At 42.3% G+C, this 24,835-nt stretch overlaps 1 protein-coding gene across 5 annotated transcripts in view; it reads left to right on the top strand.

Moving 5' to 3' along the window:
* The window catches only part of TJP1 (tight junction protein 1), a 129,511-nt gene extending 105,850 nt beyond the window's left edge, over positions 1–23,661 (top strand). Inside the window, exons 19-28 of one of the 5 annotated variants that reach the window (XM_047766888.1) lie at positions 1,904–2,254; positions 2,581–2,820; positions 3,766–4,635; positions 4,781–4,878; positions 6,144–6,371; positions 10,981–11,156; positions 14,900–15,377; positions 17,143–17,360; positions 18,730–18,813; positions 22,130–23,661. In XM_047766888.1, the coding sequence (XP_047622844.1) occupies positions 1,904–2,254; positions 2,581–2,820; positions 3,766–4,635; positions 4,781–4,878; positions 6,144–6,371; positions 10,981–11,156; positions 14,900–15,377; positions 17,143–17,360; positions 18,730–18,813; positions 22,130–22,224 (2,838 nt within the window). In that variant the 3' untranslated portion in view covers positions 22,225–23,661. Of the gene's footprint in view, positions 1–1,903; positions 2,255–2,580; positions 2,821–3,765; positions 4,636–4,780; positions 4,879–6,143; positions 6,372–10,980; positions 11,157–14,899; positions 15,378–17,142; positions 17,361–18,729; positions 18,874–22,129 lie in introns of all 5 variants that reach the window. The other 4 variants (XM_047766887.1, XM_047766886.1, XM_047766890.1 and 1 more) reach the window with 4 other exon arrangements.
* The last annotated feature ends 1,174 nt before the right edge of the window (positions 23,662–24,835 follow it).

Raw genomic sequence — 24,835 nt, 5'->3', positions numbered from 1 at the left:
AACACAATTCTGATAGCAGCTTTTGTCAGGTGAGATGTTGATAGCTTTCCCTGTGATTCTTGAAATAATGTTAGTTTATAAATGCACAAAATATACATGGCTACCTCTCTGAGAGTTTTTCTAAATCCACAGACCTTAATGTTCTGTGATTTTTCTTCGTGATATTATTTGCTTCATTTCTTTGCTTGAATTTTAAAATAAAGGTCTAGCTCCCTCAACTTTTTAATGGAAGGAAGATAAGTCATTTTCATTAATTTTATTAACAGCTCTAATAGGTCATTTACTGTTTGATACATTTTGTAAAAATCATTACAATTTTAATCAAGCTTGGTTTGTGTCCCTCTTCCATTTAATTTATCCAAATTAGATAGGTCCTTGAACTAAAACCACTTCATTTTACATTGACTTCCTAACCTAACTACTTTGATCTAGTTGCTAGGAAGAGCTCCTTTTTGTAAGATCTGATACAATCTTGTATGTTCCTACTAAACCAGAAAGTCATCCTTAGGCTTTCTCAACAAACGGGCATAAGTCATTTCCTGGTTCAGAGCAGCCCCTGATTCTTGCTCACTTCTGCATTTCATACTACTATGAAAGCTAAAGCTAAGTAGGCTAGAGAGTTCCAAATTATTCTTCCCCAAGGCCTTAAAGATTTCCTGAGTGGCCACTTGGATGTAGTCTTCTGGAACCCCAGCCTGTTAGAGATCAGAGTAGAGAGCAAGCATCAGCCATGAGAGAGTTGAGAAGCCATCGAGATTTCCAGGGGAGAGACTGTACCGTAACACAGAGCAGAGCCTTGGGATTCTCACTCCGGCAAACCCGGCAGGTGTTCTTGAAGACCATAGTCACCTGGAGGCTGGTCTTCCCCAGCAGGAGGGCACTGCGCAGGGTCACACTCTTACAGAGCCAGGCTTGGGGCTGTGGTCAAAGCTCCATTCTAGCAGCTTCATTCTTTCTGTCCTTCAGTCTGTGCTGAGGTTGAAGGACTGTGTGGTTTCTGGGTTCCAGATCCTCCATCTCTCTTGTCTGTGTCTCCCCCCACCCCCCAACCCCACAATTGCAGTGTGTCGGCAGGGTTTTCAGGGACTGTTCTTCATAATCCAAGTACTAGTTTCAAATCAGTATCAGATGACAGCCTGTTGATTGCAGGTCTGTAGTTCCCTTCTCCTCAGATACTTCTGCTCTTTCTGGTCTACTCAGAAGATAATCAGTGCAGACTGAAAGCTAACCCCGCTCTCAGTTGCTTCTAAGACTGAGTCATAACTGCATTTCTGCCTCTTCCTCCACTGGGTACTACCTTTGTGGAAAATAATTTTTAAAAAATTCTTACTTTAAGGAAGTAACTAGCATTTGGGTGATGTTTTCCCGTTGTATTTCGTAAAAGCTCTAGAAATACAACTTTCCTAAAAAGTTGTTTTCTTTAATATATAGAGATATACATGTATTATTAGCTCTTATTCAGCTTAAACTGGTTTTTATTTTCCTAGTTATTCTCATGTGCGCTGTTCTGTCAGTCAGTGTGTCTTGTTTCTGTGAGCTTGGCCTGGCAGCGTTCTCCCTCTTCACTCTCCTCTGGGCTGACAAGCTAGTGACCGACTAGGTTTCATAAACCCGAGTTGGGACAGAGATCCTTCCCTGTCTTCTGAGGCTGGGCCCAGAGTCCAGCTTTGTCGCGGCTGGCCAGCCAACCTTTACTCATCCAGGCCCTTCAGATCTCAAAGGATGCTTTGTGTGTCTGTATGTGTGCTTGTACAATCTTCTTGACCTTTCCTCACCAGAAGTTTCCAGAAATAGATGCAGTATCTCTAAAGAAAAGTGTCCCGTTCATTCTCCCTTATAAGATAAAGGCCATCTCTTAAAGAACTACTGAATAAAATTTTTAATTTACTTTTATTTGACCCAGGCGGATGGCGCTACAAGTGATGACCTTGATTTGCATGATGATCGTCTGTCCTACCTGTCAGCCCCAGGTAGTGAATACTCAATGTATAGCACGGACAGTAGACACACTTCTGACTATGAAGACACAGATACAGAAGGCGGGGCCTACACTGATCAAGAACTAGATGAAACTCTTAATGATGAGGTTGGGACTCCCCCGGAGTCTGCCATTACACGGTCCTCTGAGCCTGTCAGAGAGGACTCTTCTGGAATGCATCACGAGAACCAAACATATCCTCCCTACTCACCACAAGCGCAGCCACAGCCAGTTCATAGCATAGACTCCCCTGGACTTAAAGCTGCCTCTCAACAGGTAAGCAGCAAGCATTCAACGTTTCGTAGTTAGAGGTGCAGTATTAAATTTTAGGATGTGCTGATTGAGTTAAAGGATATATTTCTTTTCTCCAGATTATGAACTAATATTTTATATCAGCTCGAGAATACCAAGGACTGAATTCAGAACTTTGTATGTTCATCTTACACAGCAGTATACTGAAACTTCTTAAAATTCAGGATGTGAGGGTCATAGTTTGTTATTCAGCACACTTAAAATATATGTCTATAAGCCACTGTAAACAGAAGTGGGAAGTTAGTAGTAAACAGAAACACTATATTTAAAATATTTTAAACACTTCACAGAAAGCAGAAGCCTCATCTCCAGGCCCTTACCTTTCGCCTGAAACAAACCCAGCATCACCAGCCTCTGCTGTTAATCCTAATGTAAAATTAGGCAGTGTCAGACTGGAGGAGCCCACCTCCGCTCCTCCCACCGCTGACCCCCTACATGCTGACTCTTTAAGAACACCAAGCCCTGAGGCAGCTCACACAGTGCTCAGAGACCAAGAGCCGTCCCTGTCGCCGCATGTAGACCCGGCCAAGGTACCTGTGCCGCCGTGCTGCACTGGTTTGTTGCTCTCCATCAGTCTAGCACATGATCATTTTTGCTTCACCCTTTCAGTGTTCCCTTTGCTTTTTTTTACTGTGGGCTTATATAGTCTTTTCAAATCAGTACAAATCATTTCGGTTCTGTAGTTTGCATGGCTTCCAGTGGTATACTGATTATTTTAAAATTTGGCCTTTTAATTGGGATTTCTACTTAATATTTTTTAGCATTTGGTTTTTAGTATCTTCTACACTTTTTTCTGTGTTGTTGTTTTTTGGGGTTTTTTTTTTTTTGGTTGTTGTTCTTTTTTTTTTTTTTTTGTTCTTTTTTAGGGCCGTACCTGCAGCATATGGAAGTCCCCAGACTAGGGGTAAATCAGAGTTACAGATGCCAGCCTACATCACAGCCACAGCAACTAGGGATCTGAGGCACATCTGTGATCCACATACCACAGCTCACAGCAGTGCTGGATCCCCAACCCACCAAGCAAGGCCAGGGATCGAACCTGCATTCTCGTAGATACTAGGCAGATTCATTTCCACTGAGCTGCAACGGAACGCCCCACAGTTTCTTACTGTGTAGTTCAACCCCAATTGTTAACTTTTTCATTTTTTGTAAATTATGGTGTCCATAAATTTTCTTTATGATTTTCATTTTCAGTGTCCAAATCAAATGGAATCAACACTTCAGTGGTTTTTCTACTAAATTTAAAAGTTAACTTTAACTCTCTTTTCATTTAGTACATGCTAAAACATAGAAGCCCCTACCTGCATTATAAATTTTAAGCTTTCACTTCATCTGGCTTTCTCCACTAATCTCTTTCTGTACTGGTAATAAATATTAGAACCTGTCGTTTTTACATGGGAAATCATAATTTGTCTCTTAAAGCAGACTGGACTTTGAAACAAGCCTGTGTCCTTACCTGTGAATTTTTTGTACAGGTGTATAGGAAGGACCCCTACCCTGAGGAAATGATGAGAGCCAACCATGTCTTAAAGCAGCCAGCTGTCACTCACCCAGGGCAGAGGCCAGACAGAGAGCCAGGTCTGAGCTATGAGCCCCAGCCCCCGTACATGGAGAGACAGGCCAGCAGAGACCTGGAGCAGCCGGCGTACAGATACGAGTCCTCCAGCTATACTGACCAGCTTTCTCGAAACTATGAACACCGTCTGCGCTGTGAAGACCACACTCCTGCATATGAGGAGAGGTGGTCCTACTATGATGACAGGCAGTCCTACCAGCCTCGGCCTGCCCTGGACAGCCAGCACCCTCGAGACCTTGACCCTAGACAGCACCCTGAAGAGCCCTCAGAAAGAGGGCATTTCCCACGTTTCGAGGAGCCGACCCCACCGTCCTATGAAAGCAGGCCTCGCTATGACCAGCCACCCAGGACCTCTACCCTGCGGCTGGAAGAGCCATCCACTCCTGCCTATGATGCACATAGTAGGTACAGGCCTGAGGCTCAGCCCTATCCATCTGCCAGCCTGAAGGCCGCAGAGCCTAAGCAGTATTTTGACCAGTATTCACGAAGTTATGAGCAGGTCCCGTCCCAAGGACTCGGCTCTAAAGCAGGCCATTACGAGCCCCTCCACGGTGCTGCTGTCCCTCCTCTCACCCCTGCACCTCAGCACAAGCCTGAAGTTCTCCCTTCAAGCGCCAAACCGCTGCCTCCGCCCCCGGCTCTGGCTGAGGATGAAGAAGACCCAGCCATGAAGCCACAGTCAGTGCTCACCAGAGTGAAAATGTTCGAGAACAGAAGATCTGCTTCCGTGGAGAGCAAGAAGGATGACAGTCATCCTGCTGGTTTGAAGGTAAATGTGGGACTATCTGTCCTGCCCCTGGGGTGTAGCACACTCAGCACCAGTGTTCAGGACACTTCTGAGCACTCCCTCCCCCTAGAGGAGCCTGTCTTCTCATGATCATGTCCTGAGTCATGTGTGTCTTACTTTTTTGCAGCCTCCAGAGGGAGCATCTAAGCCTGCAGGTGCTCCCATCGTGGGTCCCAAAGGTCCTGCACAGAGTCAGCTCAGCGAACATGACAGAACTCTGCACAGGTGGGTGCTCAGGGTGTGTGTGGCCTGGGGCTGTCCAGGAGCACAGCCCTCTTCGTGGGAGAGTAGGCCCTTGCTCAGGAGGGGGAGAAGGCAGAGGGTCTTATTTGTCCTTACACAAAGTCGACCTGTTGCAATTAAAACAGTGATCTATAAAGAAAAATAAAGAGCGTTATTCTGCCTCTAGCAGGTCTTTGTTAGTTTCAGTAAGCAAATCTTTTGAAAACCTATTTTTCTAGCCAACAGCTAAAGTACAGTTTTTAAAACCCTAACATTTGGCTTGTGTTTTTCAGTTTAAAAGAGCTTTCAGACATGGGATCTCTTAGTTTTTAAAGGTGACAAGACAGACTCTGATGTAAAATAACTGATTCAGTCCTTTAGTGAGTGCACACTACTGCCTGCCTCTGTACTGGCAGCCCTTGAGGCAAGACAGAAGCAGAAGGGAGTTGCTGGGAGGGAAAGCTGGACAGCTGTGCTCTTAGTCATGGCCTGATCATGCTGCTGCTATGTCTTGGGATGGATGTGATGGCAATTCCTTTGTCTGTTATGTTTCATTTGTGCTTGGGCTAAGGAGGATCTACTGTCTAATGAGTACATTTTCCTCTTACCTTACGTTTAGTGCTTTTCATCAAAATGTAAAGTACTCTGGTATCTTCCTTTAACCAGCATCTTCAGCAAATAAGCTACTCTACATAAACTTGGAAAATAACTGAAAGCTTAGCCTCCCTCTTTGGTGTGAAATCTATTTAAGTTTATTCATTTCTGAGGCAAAATTTCTAAAGTTTCCTAAGCAGAGCTTATGTAACAATAATGCCTTAATAATACACCTCAGTGTGCTTAATAATTTACTGTCCTCCCCATGTGCTTCCTGTGCCTTAGGGCACGTTGGACATGTAGAGCTCTTTCCTTATTGATCCTAGTTTAAAGTTCTTAAGTTCTCTCAGTTTTTATTGTTGCTGACACTGGTGTGTGTACTTGAAGAAACTCTCTACTGTCTGGCTTACCTTTCCTTATCTCTTGCTGCTGAACTGCTGCTGACAAAGTAATGGTGAAGCTCCTTAGATAGGTTGTGTTTAGGACTCATGGGCCAGAAGGGGCTGCCTTTTGAGTATAATGTGTGAGGATATGGGGTTTAGACTGTCAATCTTGATTATTGCACTGCTCAGCTAGATCCTGAGTAATCACAGTAGTGAGGTGGAATTTATATATTCCATATTCTTTGTAAAATTAACATCTGAAAAGTTGTTATATTTATCATTCATTGTTAGAATGCCAGAACCTCAGAAACCCCAAGTGAAGCCACCTGAAGATATTGTCCGGTCAAATCATTATGATCCTGAGGAGGATGAAGAATATTACCGAAAACAGCTCTCATACTTTGATCGAAGAAGTTTTGAGAACAAGCCTTCTGCACACGTGCCTGCCAGCCATCTCTCAGAGCCTGCCAAGTCAGTTCATTCTCAGAATCAGCCACATTTTTCAAGTTATCCTTCCAAGTAAGTTATTTCATTTAAGACTTGACCTTTAAAAATATAATGAAACAAAAGGTTTCAATTGCATAAAGTGGAGGTAGTCACACAAAGTGCAGGCTATTTTTGAGGGAAAATAGTTAAGTTAGTAGCTAGGTGTGTGCTTTAGCTCTCTTGGGTGTGTGTTTAGTTTTTGTTCTTAAAATGAAACGAGATAAAGTTTTTACGTTAGAAAAGATGTTAAAATCAAAGGTTTTAAGGTAAGAGAAGGTAAACTGTTAAGGCCCTGATTTTTTTTTTTTTTTTTTTGGTCTGTCTTTTTATGGCTGCACCTGCAGCATACAGAGGTTCCCAGGCTAGGGTCAAATCGATGCCATTGCTGCCGGCCTATGCTACAGGCACAGCAATGCCAGATCCAAGCTGCGTCTGCGACCTACACCACAGCTCATGGCAACCCTGGATCCTTAACCCACTGAGTGAGGCCAGTGATAGAACCTGCAACCTCATGGTTCCTAGTCAGATTCATTTCCGCTGCACCATGACAGGAACTCCAAGGCTCTGATTTTTAAGACTCTTTCCCTTCTTTGCAGCACCCTTAAAGCTGGCTTTCTTTCTACTTTCTGTTTTTGTTTTCCAAACATGAAAGCAGGGGTGTGTTGGGGAGTAACCTTGGTTGAGGGAAAATACTAAAGTTTTGTTTTGTTTTGTTTTGTTTTTTCCCCATGGCAAGAAAAAACTTGGCCTTTATTGTTTGAGCTTAAGGGAACCTTAGGGATTTCTGATCCAGTTGTATACATGAGGAAACTGAGGTCCAGTGGGGGAACATGAGGTTCTTGAACCCCAAACTTCACTCCCTGTTCTCTCCTGCGTCATTCTGTTTACTTGCCTGTTGGGTTTTTTGTTGTTCTTCTTTCTTGTGGGTTTTGTTGACCCACATGGGCCTATGTGAGTTTGTATCTCATTCTAGTTTTGCCTCTCTGGTTGAACCCTGACTGATGGAGAATTTGGCACTGAGAGTGGGGTGTAAACCCACACAGGCACAGGTGGGTACTTCAACACAACAGACCCGCAAGAATGAAAACAGTTGTGGACTTATTACTGGCAATTTGTTTGCACAGTCATGGGGCCTGACTTAAGCAAGTCCTAAATCTGCAGGGAAGGAAGGGAAAACTCAGAGCTTTCTCTGAGCTCAGGGAACCCATCCAGGTAGTCTCCCTTTGGGTACCTGCATTAGGGGCTGTTTAAGTAGGACTGTAGTTCAGCATAGCCAAGTTGAGACCTTAAAAAGTCATCAGAAGTCATTTTTGTGTGCCTGAGTTTAAAAGCACAGAGATTTTTTAACTGAATTAGATGCTTGGGACGGTCTAAATGTATCACTTGTCACCACTTGCTATCGAGCAAAAATTCTTTTAGAATATGCTTTAAAATCTCTAGTATTAAAAACCTGATTTTAATTACCAGTTTGTTTCTAAGACAGCATTAAAGTGAAGATTTAAAACCTTTCCCCACTGTCATCATTTAAATCTTAACAGAGGAAAGCAGTTTTATGAAAAGTGCAAATGCAAACTTTGAGTGCTGCAATGAGGATTATCTGGTTTTCCCAGAAGACTTAATGGTTTATTTGTGCTATCTAAATTTCAGACATGGTGTGGAGCACTGCTGGGCACTTGGTGGATGTGGGGGCTGAAGACCAGCACAGGGCATGGCATGTGCTCAGTTGTGACAGCTGTCCCCTTGTTATTACCACAGCCCTGGGAGGGACCAGTGTTACCTGAGGGCAGAGGTTTCACAAGATGAAAGAAACAGATAACATCTGTCTTTATGGATTAACTCAGGGCTTAGTTTGATTCTGTTGTTTACTCTAGTGTGTGTTATGGGAGTGAGACTGTGCTGCATTCTCCCATATAGGTATTTAATGGTTAGAGAATTAGAAAGGCTTGAGGGTCTTAGAAGATGACTAAGAAGGAAGTTGTTTCTAAGCCTTCCCTTTCTAATGCTATTTTACTCTTCTGCCCTATTAATACAACTTTAAATAGTTGGAAAATAGTTTAAAATATGGGACCTCCTTTCTCACATTTTAAAACTGTTTACTGTTTGTTACCAATAGATTGCCTCTAGGTCTATATTTCCTAAAGTAAAATATAGAATTAACAAAGTTACTGTCTAACGGGTATTACGTGCTTATGTTCCAGTTAAAAACACACCAGGAATTTAAAAACATTCCCAGAAATGGGAATTAGAGAAAGGCGAAGTCCTTGTTAGCATGGAACAGATGTCCCCGAAAGCAGGTAGCTGTCGCCCTGTCCTGTAGTTTTATTGAGCCAGATTGAAATTTGGGGAGGCCAGGAGGTGGATGCCCTGGGTTGGGAGAGCACCAGTCTCCCTCTGGGTCTGTGTACGTCTTTCAGCTCAGAGGTTGAGTTGTCTTCTTCAGGGCAGCTGTGGGGTTTTGTCACTAGAGTATCTACCTCTGAAAACTCAACTTAATGTGAGACTTCCAAACCTCAAAATAGTTTTGATTGTTTTCAGTTTGTAAAAATTAAGCCCAGGAGTTCCTCTTGTGGCACAGAGTGACTAGGAACCATGAGGTTGCAGGTTCGATCCCTGGCCTCGCTCAGTGGGTTAAGGATCCGGCGTTGCCGTGAGCTGTGGTTGGGTAGCAGACACAGCTTGGATCTGGTGTTGATGTGGCTCTGGTGTCTCTGATCTGGTGTTGCTGTGGTTCTGGCATAGGCTGGCAGCAACAGCTCTGGTTGGACCCCTAGCTTGGGAACCTCCATATGCCTCAGGTTTGGCCCTAAAAAAACAACAACAACAACAAAATTAAGCCCAGGATTGAGGTTAGGTTGTTTTGTGTACATGAGAGAGGACAGAGGCTGTGAGAGTGAGGTGGCAGATTTGCAGAGCAGGCACTCTGCACACTGAGGGGCTTAGCTTTGGAGCTCAGAAGGAATGTATGCTAATCACAGTCCTGGTGCACAAGTGTATGTATTTGTTTTGCCAGTCCATCCATAACCTGCTAGCTGTGGTGTTGTATCACTTTTCTCTGTTTTCACTCTGAGAACTTCTTTTGCCTAGCAATTTAATTAATTTATTTTTTTTTTTGGTCGTGCCCATAGCATGGGAAGTTCCCACCAGGGACAACTCCAGATCCTTAACCCCTCATATCATAAGGGAACTCCTGCCTCACCCTTTAATTTTAATAGAGCACTCACCCTCACTTCTTTGTACCTGCGCCTTTATTTCACTCTACATTCAGTACCAGGAGTGAGGCTCCAGAACAGGCCCAAGTATGGCAGGCGGGCCTGGCTAAGTTCCATGTCCCTCTTGGCTAGCGATTCCCAGCTGAACAAGAGCGAGTGATACCAAAGATGCTGAGATGGTGGCTGTACATTTTTTGGTTGTTTTAAAATGACATTTGAGTTCTCTGCTGCAAACTTAGTCAGATTGACCTTTTTCTTTCATTTTTCTACTGCACTTGCTTTGCCATTACCTAGATTTCTTGGCTCTTGCACTAGCTCTGACTACTTGAAAAGGAACGTCAAGTGGTAAGACTGGCATTGATGTGAGGCTGTTCCATGAGGTGTCCCTCACCGTGGCACTGGCATCATGTGCACTTTCAGACGTTAACATCTCCAGTGCTTGTCCACATGCCTTAAAGTGTGATAACAGCATAGTTTGAAAGCCAATAATCAGACTAGACTTTTGGACAAAAGTCTTCTGTGAAAGTGTATTTCAGATGTCTGTGTTACTGTTTGTGCACATAAGGCCGGTGCAGGTTTGGCTCTGCAAAGGTTCAGATGGCAGTGTTGCAATTATGGGTCATATTTTAAAGATTTTCTTTTGTGTGAATTTTATGATACATATTAACAATTGGCAATCTGAAGAAATAAGCATATGTGGCACAATTTGACTTGAATCAGCCTTATAAAATCAAACATTTGCTACTCTACCAATTGTTTAAAAATGGATCTGGCAAATCGGGCAAACTTTGAAGTAAAAAAGTCCATTTTTTGTTTTGTTTTTAAGTATTATGGGAACACTGCAGTACCCTTTCATTTACATACTGTTTTTGGCTGCTTTAGGGCAGAGTTTGAATAACTGTGACAGAGACCGTGTGGCCCAAAAAGCCAGACACATTCATTGTCTAGCCCTTTGCTAAAAAAAAAAACTAGCCGGCCCCTGATCTATGACATCTTCTCTGGTGTGTAGAAGCCAGGGCTTTGTGCCTTAGATTCAAAACCAGAAGTCAATCTAAGGATATTTGGACCAATCGTATTTTTTCAAAATATTTGGGAGATTTTGTTAAACCTACCAACAATTACTACATTTTGTAAAAAACAGTATTAAATCTTACAAGTATACCCAGAATTTCATCTGCCTTTTGATTGCCATCTTCTATATGTTTTACTGATATTCTTAAAATATCTGTGCTGTCTTTACATCTCTTGTGCTGATGAATGGTTGAACTTGTTTGTGTATTTTGATAGAGTAGCTTCCTAGCTACACATACTCATAAGAATAAATTGTGAAATACTCAATTAAAAAAAAAACTGAGGGATAGTTAGAAGAATGGGAACTTGTTTCATAAATGAGTTCATTTTCAGGTGTTGGCCTTTCCTTAATTTTTTCACAGGGTAAAGTCTGCTGAGGCTGAAGCTGTAGACAGGTCGTTTGGGGAGAAGCGCTATGACCCACTGCAGGCAACACCCCCTCCTCCGCCATTGCCCACCCAGTACAGCCAGCCCTCTCAGCCTGGCCCCAGCACTGCCCTCGGCCTCCACGTACATGCCAAGGGGGCGCACGGCGAAGGTATGAAGCGCAGGAGTTGGTGTGATCACATGAACAGTCAGCCTCACAAATTAAATTCTTGTACTTTTTAAGCAAGGTGATTTTTATATAAGAAATACATATTCAAAACCTCTGGGCTAAGAACAGCGAAAAATAAGGGTTTTATTAAAAGTAGATTTCCTTTTTTATGATCATGACCATTATATCAGACACTTTTCAGCTCAATAGATTTAAATCTGTCTTATTAACATAGCTCAATTTCTGGAAGTATTGTGTGTTTACCAGTATGTCCAAAACTAAATATTTGAATGGTGGTTTGTAAAAATTATAGTTATGTCCATCTTCACACGTGGATCTGGGAAAGCCATACTGTGTATCCTGTAGCACCATGCCTTTGCATTTACATTCTCTGGCAAAGTTTCAGTGAGACAGATACCATACAGGCCCTGCAGGTTCTTTTCAGAGGTGGTCAACTTGTGGTTTCGCTCATGTGTTCTCCTTTAGTCTCTGAGCAGTAACCACTGCCCTCACCCATGCTGACTTCTATTCCTGGGCCTCTGGGCCTCCCGGTCCTGCTTTCTTCATGTCTCTCCTTTCATCATTCTCTCCCTTCCCACAGAATCCTTCCAACAAGTGCAAGTCACCTGTTCCATGGTTAAAAGCACTTTCCTCTGACCACCTTCCCAGCTCTATCAGATCAGCATCCATCACATGCCCTGAAAGGGAGCTCTTGCCTCTGTCTCCCATCACCCCTCTTCTTATTTGGTGCTTTTAAAGCTATACCACAGTTCATCCATTCTCCTGTTGATGTTTTGCTACCAGAAACAGTTCTTCTTTGTCGTTTATGTAGGAGTCCAATACCAGGATTATAGCTTGATATTAGTTTATGTTAGGATTTTCTTTACATACTAACGTGTCTGCAGGTACAGAGATTTAAGTTTTTTTTCTCCAAATCTTAGGCCTTTTCTTTCTCTTGCCTTTTTGTGCTGTTTGAAATGTCCAGTAAAATGTTGAATAGGCGTGATGATATAGACATCTTTTGCTAGTTCCCCACTTCGGGGAGAAAGGATTAAATGTTTCACCCTTATGTCTTAGCTATTTTGTGGGGGTTTGTAGATGCCCTTTATTATGTTTAGGATGTTCCCTTCTATTCTTAATTTGCTGGAAATATTTTGTCTAATGTCTTCTTCATAAGCCGTTGTCTGTCAGTAACCGAAGGGGACCAGTCCCAGGACACACATACACCCCGATGTCCCTCCCCCTTTTCCTGTACATACTGAAATCTGTGGATGCTCAAGTCCTTATATGAATGGTATAGTACAGTCTATACCACAGGCTCTGCATCTGCGGGTACACAGGGTCAGTGCACTGAGATAATAGTTAAGATTTTTCTCTCTTATTCTGTTACTATAAACTATAAGTTATATTACTGTGTTCACAAGTAATTTGGTTTTATAATTTTCTTTTCTTATGATGTCCTTGTTTGATTTTGGTATCAAAGTTGTGCTAGTTTCATAAAACAGAGCTGGATCATGTTCCCTCTTTCTGTCATTTCTTAAAGAGCTTGTATAGCACTGATGCTATTTTTCCTTAATTATTTCATAGAATTCGGGTGGTGCTCTTTTACACTGCCACCAGCAGTACAGAGGGTCCCTGACATGACAGTTTGATTTCACCGTGGTGCAAAAGTGATACACATTCAGTAGAAACTATACTAGGACTTTTATCTTTTCCCAGGTTAGCAATCTACAGTACAGTCCTTCATGATGCTGGGCAGTGAGCATAGCCCTCAGTCAACCCATGATCACAAGGGTAAACAATCGATTTACTCACAACCTCCTTGGAACCAGAGGTCCAGTCTGTTTTCACCTCTCTCTCTCTCTTTTTTTTTTTACAGTATTCAATAGATCACCTGAGATATTCAACACTATTACTTTATTGTAAAATAGGCTTTATGTTAAATGATTTTGCCCAGTAGCAGGCTAATCAAAGTACTCTAATAAGCAGGTTCAGTCGAGGCTGGGCTAAGCTGTGAAGTTTGGTAAGTAAGGTATATTAAATGCATTTTTGACTTTCAGCCTCCAATAAGAAGTTGAGGAAGATATATGTACATAGAAATTTCCTTTCTTTTTGCTTCTTAGGGCCACACCCAAGGCATATGGAACTTCCCAGGCTAGGGGTCAAATCAGAGCTACAGCTGCCAGCCTACGCCACAGCCACAGCAACTCAGGATCCCCAACCCACTAAGGAAGGCCAGAAAACAAACTCGCATCCTCATGGATACTAGTCGGATTCGTTTCCACTGTGCCACAATGGGAAGTCCCATGGAAATTTCTGTTACTCATATCTGTGCCAATACTTGGCATTATCAAACTTTAGCTTTGTCAGTATAATGGATGTGAAATGATATTTTGTATTTTTTGTTTCTGTTTTGCATTTTCCTAGTTAGTAGTGATGTTGAGTATGTTACTGTATGATTACTGGTTAGGCTGTACTTGTGTTTTTGCCTGTTCAACTCTTTGCCCATTTTCCTGTTGGTTAATTCTTCTTTACATATGTACAGGTGTTCTTTATAGGTTTCGGATCCTAATTTTTTCATCAGTTATACATGTTATAAACAGCTTATCCCAATCTGTGACTTTTCTTTTTTAACTCTAATTATGCTGAGTTTTGTAGTACTGATTTTTCTTTTTCTTTTTTTTTGTCTTTTTGTTGTTGTTGTTGTTGTTGCTATTTCTTGGGCCGCTCCCGCAGCATATGGAGGTTCCCAGGCTAGGGGTCCAATCAGAGCTGTAGCCACCGGCCTACGCCAGAGCCACAGCAACGCGGGATCCGAGCCGCGTCTGCAACCTACACCACAGCTCTCGGCAATGCCAGATCATTAACCCACTGAGCAAGGGCAGGGACCGAACCCGCAACCTCATGGTTCCTAGTCGGATTCGTTAACCACTGCGCCACGATGGGAACTCCTGATTTTTCTTTTTTTTTAAATGGACATTGGAGAGGGGTTGCTCTGATGCTGATCTCTGGAAGTCAGGACTCAGCTGCATGACCTTGACTCCAGGTAGCAGGGTGCACTAACACCCTCTCAGGGGTCCACACTAACTCCTGGCCCCTCAGCACCCCACACAGCCTCCAGGGTTCAGGAGCGATCCTCAGACTGTAGTGGCACAGACCCAGGCATTGACTCTGACACTGGGACAAGTTAAGGTAGGAGAGACATCAGAGGGGCTATTAAAACTTGTTTCAGGATGGTTGTTTTTGTTTTGTTTTGTTTTGTTTTGTTTTAGGTGTTTTTTGGTCTTACCCATGGCATGCAGAAGTTTCCAAGCCAGGGATTGCACCTGAGCCACAGCAGTGACAACACCAGATCTTCAGCTGCTAGGCCACCAGGGAATTCCAGTTTGAGGTTTTTCTTAATGGATGAAAAATAGTTTCAAGATTTATTCCTAGAATCTTAGTTCAGAATCATGTATATCATAGTCTCACACAGAATATAGTTTGTTGATACTTTCATGAATGAATTATTCATCTGGATAGATTTTATTCCTGACCTATTATAACAGCTCTTTTTCATCTCACAAACCAGTACAATCATTTAAAGATGGATTTCTAATTCTCTTTTTTCAAGCTATCCAGTGTACTTTATTATTTTTCTTATTGAAGTGTGGTTGACTTATATTAATTTCAGATGTACAACATAGTAATTTTTACAGATTTTCTGTTTTTATAAAGTTTTTAAAATATTTATGTATGTTTTTCAGGTAATTCAGTGTCGTTGGATTTTCAAAACTCATTAGTGTCTAAACCAGACCCACCTCCTGCTCAGAATAAGCCAGCAACTTACAGACCACCAAACCGAGAAGATACTGCTCAGTCTGCTTTCTATCCCCAGAAAAGTTTCCCAGAAAAAGGTCCAGCCAATGGGGCCGAACAGACTCAGAAAACGATCACTCCAGCATACAATCGATTCACACCAAAACCATACACAAGTTCTGCTCGGCCATTTGAACGCAAGTTTGAAAGCCCTAAGTTCAATCACAATCTTCTGCCAAGTGAAATCATACATAAACCTGAATTGTCTTCCAAAGCCCCTGCTTCTCCAAAAACTCTTGTGAAAACACATGGTTCAGTGCCGCCTCCTGAGTTTGATAGTGGCGTTGACACGTTCTCTGTCCATGCAGATAAGCCTAAATATCAAGTAAATAACATCAGCACAGTGCCTAAAGCTGTTCCTGTGAGGTAAGAGTTTTGCCTTTTTCTTGGCCTGATGTGTCTCACATGAGTTAGATTTGGTTTTGGGAACTTGAATGATTAGGTATTTATTTATTTATTTATTTATTTATTTTGGTTTTTAGGGCCACACCCATGGCAGATGGAGGTTCCCAGGCTAGGGATCAAATCGGAGCCACAGCTGCCAGCCTATGCCACCGCCACAGCAACACAAGATCGTTAACCCACTGAGCAAGTCAGGTGTCGAACCCGCAACCTCATGGTTCTTAGTTGGATTCGTTTCCGCTGCACCATGACAGGAACTCCTGAATGATAATTTTAAATTTTAACTCAAACTTTAAGCTGAATAGTATTGTCCGAAATGTGGAATGAATACTGTTACATACAGGGTTCTACAAGAGGCACAGATAATGTTAATAAACTAATAAAACATATTCATATATGGTCAGGTATTGTGATTATTCTGTTTTACCAGTTTCCTCAAGGTCACACAGCCAGGCTGAGGCCTAGATTCAGCCCCTGGGCGTGTGACCTTAACCATACTCTCAACCAGCTGTGCTTCCCTCGACCTCTGACCTTAGCTAGGAATGTGCATTTGAAGATTATGTCAGTAACATGAGTATCTATGTTCCTCATCCACTGTTTATTCAACAGTGAGGTTAAAAAGAAGTAAAAGACGTAATAACCTCAGAATGTTCATAGGTTTTGATCAAGTGGCTGAGCAAATGCAATGCATCCAGCCTGCCTGGAGCTGCACTCTGTCCACTCCCTTTGTTCTCATTTCGTAGTGACCAACCAACCCCATGCTGGTCACACAAAAGCCTAGCCTCCCACACCCAGTTATATTTCAGGCCACTCACTGCAGCAGAGGGCACACACACTTGGGCAGAACTGAGGACCAGGGCCCCCTACAGACCTCTTTCCAAGAGAATGACAGTCAGGGAGCCCAGGAGGAATAGATAGCTCCTTCCAGGGCTCTGAGGTGGTTCCGCCCCAGTGGTGGAGCCATCCCTGCTGCTCTGGCCACACAGGAATGAAGCTGCAGCTCCCTGCACAGGCTTTTATGTTGTCTCTCCATGTTTCTGCTCACCTTTAGTCCCAGGTCAGAACTACTTCAGGGAGTCCTGAGCACCTCCACTTTGGGGGGAAAATTGGTACCGCATCTCCTCTCCCTTGGGTATCTGTGTACCAGGGGAACAAACTGCAGTCTTCCAGGACTGTCTACCCATACTGAATCTTATTATTATATCATGGAACTGAGGAATCTGGCCTTTGAGAAGAAGGGCGTCTGGTACTCAGGGAGTGCAAAGGAAAGGCTAGAGTATGCACACCAAAAGTCCTCAGGAGAGAAAGATCCTAGTTAATGTATCTGTCAGGCCTAAGATACCATTAGTTGTAAGACGCACCATTGTCTTATGTCTCACTAAGAAGGAAGAAACATGCTACCAGTTAAACCATGACATGCCATAAATTTTAAAATACCAGTTTCATGGATATACAATATCAGGTGCGCTTTGTACATTCTGGTTGCAGAAATCAATAATAAAGGTAACTTGATCAGTTATCTTCAGAAATGAAATTGATTGCTCCAGGAAGAATATGCTTAGTTACTCCATGAGTAAAATCTGTCACTGAAAACTTACTGTTAAGTAAGCAATTTTTTAATTATATGGAGAAATGAACATGAAATGAAACTACTTGTTCTGTTACAGTGGTAATGAGAGTTCCTGTATGTCACTGGGAGGGTACTCATTAGCCATTTTTGAACTCTCAGTCCTTCAGCTGTAGAAGATGATGAAGATGAAGATGGTCACACCGTGGTGGCCACAGCCCGAGGCGTGTTTAACAGCAACGGAGGGGTGTTGAGCTCCATAGAAACTGGCGTTAGCATAATTATCCCACAGGGAGCTATTCCTGAGGGAATTGAGCAGGAAATCTATTTCAAGGTCTGCCGAGACAACAGCATCCTCCCGCCTTTAGATAAGGAGAAAGGCAAGTGTGTTTAATTTTCTGCTCAGTTCTAATAACACGAGGTGCCCTGTGTGCTCGGTCAACTGGCTAGGCTACTCTTTTCTGTTGCCACTCTAGCCAACCTCAGGATCCTTCTGTGAGGGTGGGCTTCTCACATGAGCACCATGGAGGGTGTGCTATGGGGTGGTGGCATAGGCATGCAGTGAGTGTCCTGCAGTAAGGCTGGGGAGGAAGGGGTGAGCGCTAGACCTTCCCCACAGCCTGCTTTATTGCCACTGCAAAAGTGACAGTGATGGAAGGAGATGGGTCATTGGGCATTTCTCTGCCTGTTAGGCAGTCTGAGCCGATTCTCTGCATTTGTCTTTGAACTTTTCACATCTTCCATCTTTGGAGATGGATTAGGTAATGCCCACTCAAAAAAGGCTTTGCTTGCCTATCACCTAACTAGAATGTAAGTCTCTTGGGTCAGGTCTTCCTCTGCCCCCAGATCTGGCTTGAGTGAGCATGCAGCAGAGGGAGGGCACCATCCCCCCAGTGTGGCAGTGCACATCTGAGCTGCTTTAGGAATCTCGGGGTGCTCTCACTTTTATAATCTTTGTGGAGTCATCAGGGTGTATGATGATGAACCATGTTACAACTTCTTTTAGAATATTTTAGCAGTGCTTGACTCCTTAAATAACAGATTCTAGCTCATTTTATTACATTTTGCAAGAATACTAATATCTTGGCCTTGCATGCATCCCTTAAACCAAGTCTGTAGCAAAACAGCACTAAAAACGCACTGTGGCATGGTGGGTTAAGAATCCGATTGCAGCAGCTCAGGTCGCTATGGAGGTGCAGGTTTGATCCCTGGCCCACCATAGTAGATTAAAGAATCCACTGTTGTTGAAGTTGTGGCTCGGATTTGATCCTTGGCCCGGGAATTTCCTAATGCCATGGATATGGCCATAAAAAAAAAAAAAAAGTTAGAAGTTACGTTTGTAAGATGTTTGCGTATATATTATGGTATAAGAATCCAGTGTTAGAATGCAGAGGCCACCAGCAACATGTGGCTGTTCAGCACTTGACATGTGGCTGTTTTAAATTGTATTGGGCTAGAAGTGGAACATACATATAAATTTCAAAGATTCAGTATATTGATCACATGTTGAAATAATGTTTTGGTTATATGGGGTTATATAAAATATTAAAATTGACTTCACCCATTTCTTCTTTTTAATGTGGCTACTAGAAAAATTTAAATTACAGCTGTGTCCTCTGTTTTTCTTGGTCAGTTCTACTGTAGAGAACTAACCACATTTGACTTTAAAGCATGTGCTTAGAAGAAGGTTGAGGAGGACTGTGGGTCTAGAAGAAAATGGCCACTAACTTCTCTCCCTACCCCCACCAGGTGAAACCCTGCTGAGCCCCTTAGTGATGTGCGGGCCCCATGGTCTCAAGTTCCTGAAGCCCGTGGAGCTGCGCTTACCACACTGTGCGTCCATGACTCCTGACGGTTGGTCTTTTGCTCTAAAATCATCCGACTCCTCGTCGGGTACGCTGTCTTCACTCTGTCCTTTGGGGGCTTTGGGTGCTATCATTGATTGACCCTTGGCTGACGGGGCCACCCATGCTGTGGTTGGCACATCTCTCCCTCTGTTCCTGTGGCCTTGTAGGTATCACCAGTGTTTGGAATTTCCTTTTGGTGCATATGTCATAAATGAAATGGAAAGGTAGAGAAGTTTCTGCCTTTTCAGTAGTGGGCCAAAGGTGTTCAACCAAATGATTTGTTCTATCAAAATTTGTAAGGTACAGTGGGAGAACTGATAATGTCCTATATATATATATATATATATATATATATATATATATATATATATATGTGTGTGTGTGTATGTATGTATATAGGCATTTTTATCTTCTTACTACAATATTTGATTCCTTTATGTAATAATTTCTATTTATGGTTGCTATTCTTTAATTTCTCATTCTACAAAGTATATGTATGTATATACACACCAGAGAAATTTGAAAGCTAAAAGACCTTCCACTGTGATTATACTTGGCCATGCTTTTTCCACGTAAAACTCTAAATAATTCTCTAATACACTATTTTTAAGTGGCTTTTTGCTGTCAAGATCATAATTTCATAGCTTTCATTGGGTTTTCACATTTCTCACTTCCTTGGGTGACTAAGTCAGACTAAAATCAATTGGAACTTCATTTTTGGTACAGATCACTTTAATTGAACCTGATATAGAAAAAAAGAACTTAAAGTTCTGAATTTTTGATAAATCAGGTGAACATTATACAGTTTGAGTTTGGTACAGTATGAAATAGAGTTATGGAGTTCCTGTTGTGGCGCAGTGGAAATGAATCCAACTAGTAACCATGAGGTTGAAGGTTCCATCCCTGGCCTCACTCAGTAGGTGAATGATCTGGTGTTGCTGTGGCTGTGGTGTTGGCCAGCGGCTGCAGCTCTCATTTGAGCCCTAGCCTGGAAACCTCCATATGCCTCAGGTGTGGCCCTAAAAAGCAAAAAAAAAAAAAAATTTTTTTTGTGGTGTAAAGAGCATAAATACTATCCAAGATAAACTATTACATATATTCACAAATACCCTGTTCTGGGAAAAGCTAATTAATTTTCACATACTAGATATTAAAGCTATATTTCTTCAGGGGCTCCACTGAAAAAATATTTTATTAGCCTAGTTTGAATTAATGAATTAACATTAATAAAACTTTGTTTTTTTCGGCCACCTTGCGGCATATGGAGTTCCCAGGACAGGGATCAGGTCCAAGCTGCAGTTGTGACCTAAGTCACAGCAGTGGCAACACCAGATCCTTAACCCACTGTGCCAGGCCAAGCATCGAATCTGTGTCCCAGCGCTCCCAAGAAGCCGCCGATCCCATTGCGCCACAGTGGGAACGCCAGTAAAATTTCATTTAATATGTATTCTGAAAGTCAGGTTTTAGCATGGGCTGTGATCATCCTCTAATCCAAAATAGGTTGGGGGTCCCTAAAGTAACAGTCCTTAAAATAGTTGCTTGTTTTACAAGTCATTTTTTCCCCCCAGATTAAAAAACAACAGCAAAAAACCCAGTGTGCTTCATATAGCTTTGTGCCATAGAATGTGTTATTTTGTTAGATTAAAACAACTTTTTCCTGTGTTTAATTTGAGCATGTATACCTAGAAGAGAATGTACTTTTATGTAATCCTGTATGGCTTTAGAATGCTTTGCCACCCCTGTTTAAAAAGTCAGAGGGAGATTTTGATAGCTCCTGACTTAATTCCAAGGAAAATTAATATATTGGAAAGAATCTTGAACCTAAAGTTTTTCCAAAGAGCTGATATAACTGTTTTCCATTGCCTAAACAGTTTATCTGCAGGATTGCATAAGCCCATATGTGTCTGTGAAGTTAAATCCCTGTTTTATTTTGGGGCTACAACGTGCAGCAGCTTAATGTGAGATCTCAGTTCCCAAACCAGGCATTGAGCCCAGGTCACAGTGGTGAAAGCACCTAGTCCTGACCACTGGACCACCAGAAACTCCCAAATCCATCTGTTTTAAATTCCTGAGCCTACCAGGACTCAGGCATTGCCTAGGTGATGGACAGCTCATTCTATGCAGGGTTTCTCCGCCCTGGCTTTTTGTCATTCTGGCCAGATAGTTCTTTTTTTTTTTTTTTTTTCGTCTTTTTTTTTGCTATTTCTTTGGGCTGCTCCCGTGGCATATGGAGGTTCCTAGGCTAGGGGTCCAATCGGAGCTGTAGCCACCGGCCTATGCCAGGGCCACAGCAACGCGGGATCTGAGCCGCGTCTGCAACCTACACCACAGCTCATGGCAACGCTGGATCGTTAACCCACTGAGCAAGGGCAGGGACCAAACCTGCAACCTCATGGTTCCTAGTCGGATTCGTTAACCACTGCGCCACGACGGCAACTCCCAGGCCAGATAGTTCTTTGTCCCATGCACTGTGGGATGTTTAGCAGCCTCCCTGGCCTCTGCCTGCTAGATGCTGTGTGACAAGAAAAATCCCTTCCAGACATTGTCCCATGAGGGCACAGTTGTTCCTGGCTGAGAACTTGCTGTAAGTAATGCAGAAGATGGCAGCTTTGACTGTCACTTACCTTGTTCACCAAAGACATACAACCATCCCAGCCTTCTTCACATTGAAGGCTTCTTAGCGGTGGCTGCAGATCTCAAATCACTAAGTCCAGACCCTGCTTCAGTCTCATACAGTTCACTGAGTTTTTGAAGCTCCATGAATGGTTTTGTTGTATAGCAGGATCAGGGCTGAAAAACTCTTGGCCCAGTGTTAACTGATTGTTTTTTATTGTGGTGAAAGGAGTGTCTTCAGGAACCAAATTCTACAGAATGTTCATTTGGTCTGTCATTGAATGTGAGAAATATGTTCTCATGCTCAGCTCAGATTGAGGTGATCATATAACTCTTGTCCAAAGTTTTGAAAGTGAGGGAAGGGTGCCTTTAATGATTGTGGACTCAAGGGCTAACTGGAACTGTCCTAGGCATATTTGATCACCCTGACTTACTCATTTTTGAAAAGACGTGACTTGAAAACAAAGAATAAAAGCTCAGTTTTGCAACAGGTTTTGAATCATTAGATTCCAGTAAGTCTCTAGTGAAGTATATAGCAGGAAGAATTGTGGTGTAAGTGCAGTATGCTGAAGAATGGAGGAAAATTTTATCTAAATATATATGTTTGTTTCCCCATGATTGCAAAGCATTAGAGATAGCAGTTTAACCAAACATTAATGACATGAACTTTTTTTTTTCCCCTCTCGTAGGTGATCCTAAAACCTGGCAAAACAAGTGTCTTCCTGGAGATCCAAATTATCTTGTTGGAGCAAACTGTGTCTCTGTCCTGATTGACCACTTTTAATTCTTAAAATATAGGAACTTGATTAAATGATGTGAAACTGGGTTAAACTTACTAAATCGAAATGGAACCACTCTATGAAGTATTATACTTTTCTTAGAATTGATACTGCAGTTTGTTAGTATTAAGCTCTGTCTGAACTGATGAGGATGAGTGAGCATGCCCCTGAACCTGGCTAGAAACATGCTGCAGACCGCATGTCTGGGATTGAAGAGCTTCTGGTGTTGCTGGAGGCTCAAAGATGTGACACTTTGTAATGATTTTTGTACTTTTATATGGTCACTGCTTAACTTCACATATTGATTTCCGTTAAAAAGCAGCCAGTAAATGGGGTGCATTTGAGTTCTATTCTTTCCAAAGTACACTGTTTCAGACTTTATTATGGCCCTGGCCTGGCATATATATTTTATTTTATTATGCATGAGGTAATATGCACACTTTTAAAAAAAATACACCTCGAAGAATATATAACCAGTATAGTGGATTTAACAGAAATGTACAGCAAGGGAATTTATAGCTTTGGGTGGGGGGGGAGTGAGGACAATTACTTATTGTATATGAAAACTCATTTTTCTTAGGGAAGGACACCAAAGCATGTGAGACTGGTTCCGTGGCCTCTTTGGATCTATAAATTAACCATATCACCACAGACATACTAACCAGCAGGAATGCCTTACCCTCATGTTTTTAAGTCTTAGATCATTCTGTCTATGTATTACTAAAATTTTATGGCTTTTGTGCACATCTAGATTCTGTATCATGAAAAAGATTAAGTTGTGGATCTGGTGGTTTCAGAAATGTGTGATCACCCAGAAGAAAATAATGGTGTGATTTGGGGGGTTTTAGTGGGGTGTTTTGTTTTGTTTTGGAAAGGGGGCAGTGGTTTTCTTTTTTTGGCTATGCATTTGAACAATTTTGACATTTTAAGGATGCTTGTACATAATGCGTGCATACCACTTTGTTCTTGGTTTGTAAATTAACTTTTATAAACTTTACCTTTTTTATACATAAAACAAAACCAAGTTTCTTAAGGCTACCTTTGTATTCTCTCCTGTACCTCTTGAGCCTTGAACTTTGACCTCTGCAGCAATAAAGCAGCATTTCTATGACACACACACAAGGTCATTTTTTTAAGAAAAAGAATGCACAGAGTTGTTACATTTTTAAGTGCTGCATTTAAAAGATACAGTTACTCAGAATTCTCTAGTTTGAATAAATTCTTGCAAAGTATCCTTACTGTAATTTGTGATACAATGCTGTGCCCTAAAGTGTATTTTTTTACTAATAGACAATTTATTATGGCACATCAGCACGATTTCTGTCTAGATAACACACCACTACATTCTGTTAATCAATCATTAGGTGTGACTGAATTTCTTTTGCAGTTATTAAAAAAATCTCAAATTTCTAAATCTGCAGAATAAATCTTTTTAAAATAAAGTGCTGGCTTGGTCTGTTTGCCCACTATTTTTATTTCCTGGAAGCTCGGAATCCTATTTTAAAATCCTGCACATTGATCCTTGTCATCTGCTGCTGCGTTGGGCCTGGCTGGGGGCTGGTGTGTGTGTGTGTGTGTGTGTGTGTGTGGCCTGAGCCCCTGTCTCCAGTGCCTCTTGAAGAGGGGACAGAGCAGGAGGAGAGGCAGGCGGGGTCTTCCCACCACGCCTGTGAATGTGGATTTGTGTGTTTATTTGCCTTCCAACTGAGACATAATTTTGTCTCCTCCCTTTCAGTTTTCCCAAAAATGTAACATGTTTTCTCATGTCGCTACATTTCGGGGAAGAAAATGGTTTTTAATGGCTGTAGCTATTCCATCTTGATTGCCATATTTATTTAAGCAGCATACTCTTGACATTCAGTAGCTCTGAAATGAACATCTGTGTAGATTTAGTCTTTTGTTTCTTTATTAAGGTATAGTTTACATCTAATAAAAGTGCCCATTTTAGTGTTCTCCACATTTTGACAGTCTTACAACCATTTCCACAATATGTGAACATTTCATCTTCTCCCCAAAAGGCCTCTTGTACCCCCTTTATCCACAGCTCCTCCTTCAGTCCCTGGCAGGCAGTAACCACTCCCCCATCCCTGTAGTTTCTCTGTTGCGAGAGTGTCACATATTTGGAGTTGCACAATATTCAGCCTCTGCTCTGGCTTCCTTCACTTAGCACAAAGCATCTGAGATTCTTTTTTTTGGTCTTTTGGTCTTTTTGCCTTTTCTAGGTCCGCTCTTGCGGCATATGGAGGGTCCCAGGCTAGGGGTCTAATCGATGGCGTTGCTGCCAGCCTACACCCGAGCCACAGCAACATGGGATCCAAGCCGCGTCTGCGATCTACACCACAGCTCACGGCAACACCAGATCCTTAACCCACTGAGCAAGGCCAGGGACCGAACCTGCAACCTCATGGTTCCTAATCGGATTCGTTAACCACTGCGCCACGACAGGAACTCCTCTCAGATTCATTTTTTTAGGTTGAAGTAGCAGTAGTTCTTATTGCCAAGTTGCATGCCCTTGTGTGACTGCACTGAAGTTGGCTCATCTGTTCTCTAATTGAGGAAATTTGGGGTTTCCGGGAATAAAGCTGCTATAAATATTCACATATAGGTCTTTGTGTG

Source organism: Phacochoerus africanus, chromosome 2 (assembly GCF_016906955.1).
Source record: "Phacochoerus africanus isolate WHEZ1 chromosome 2, ROS_Pafr_v1, whole genome shotgun sequence".
Lineage (NCBI taxonomy): Eukaryota > Metazoa > Chordata > Mammalia > Artiodactyla > Suidae > Phacochoerus > Phacochoerus africanus.
Note: the sequence above shows the minus strand (reverse complement) of the source record. Positions and strands in the feature narration are given on the sequence as shown.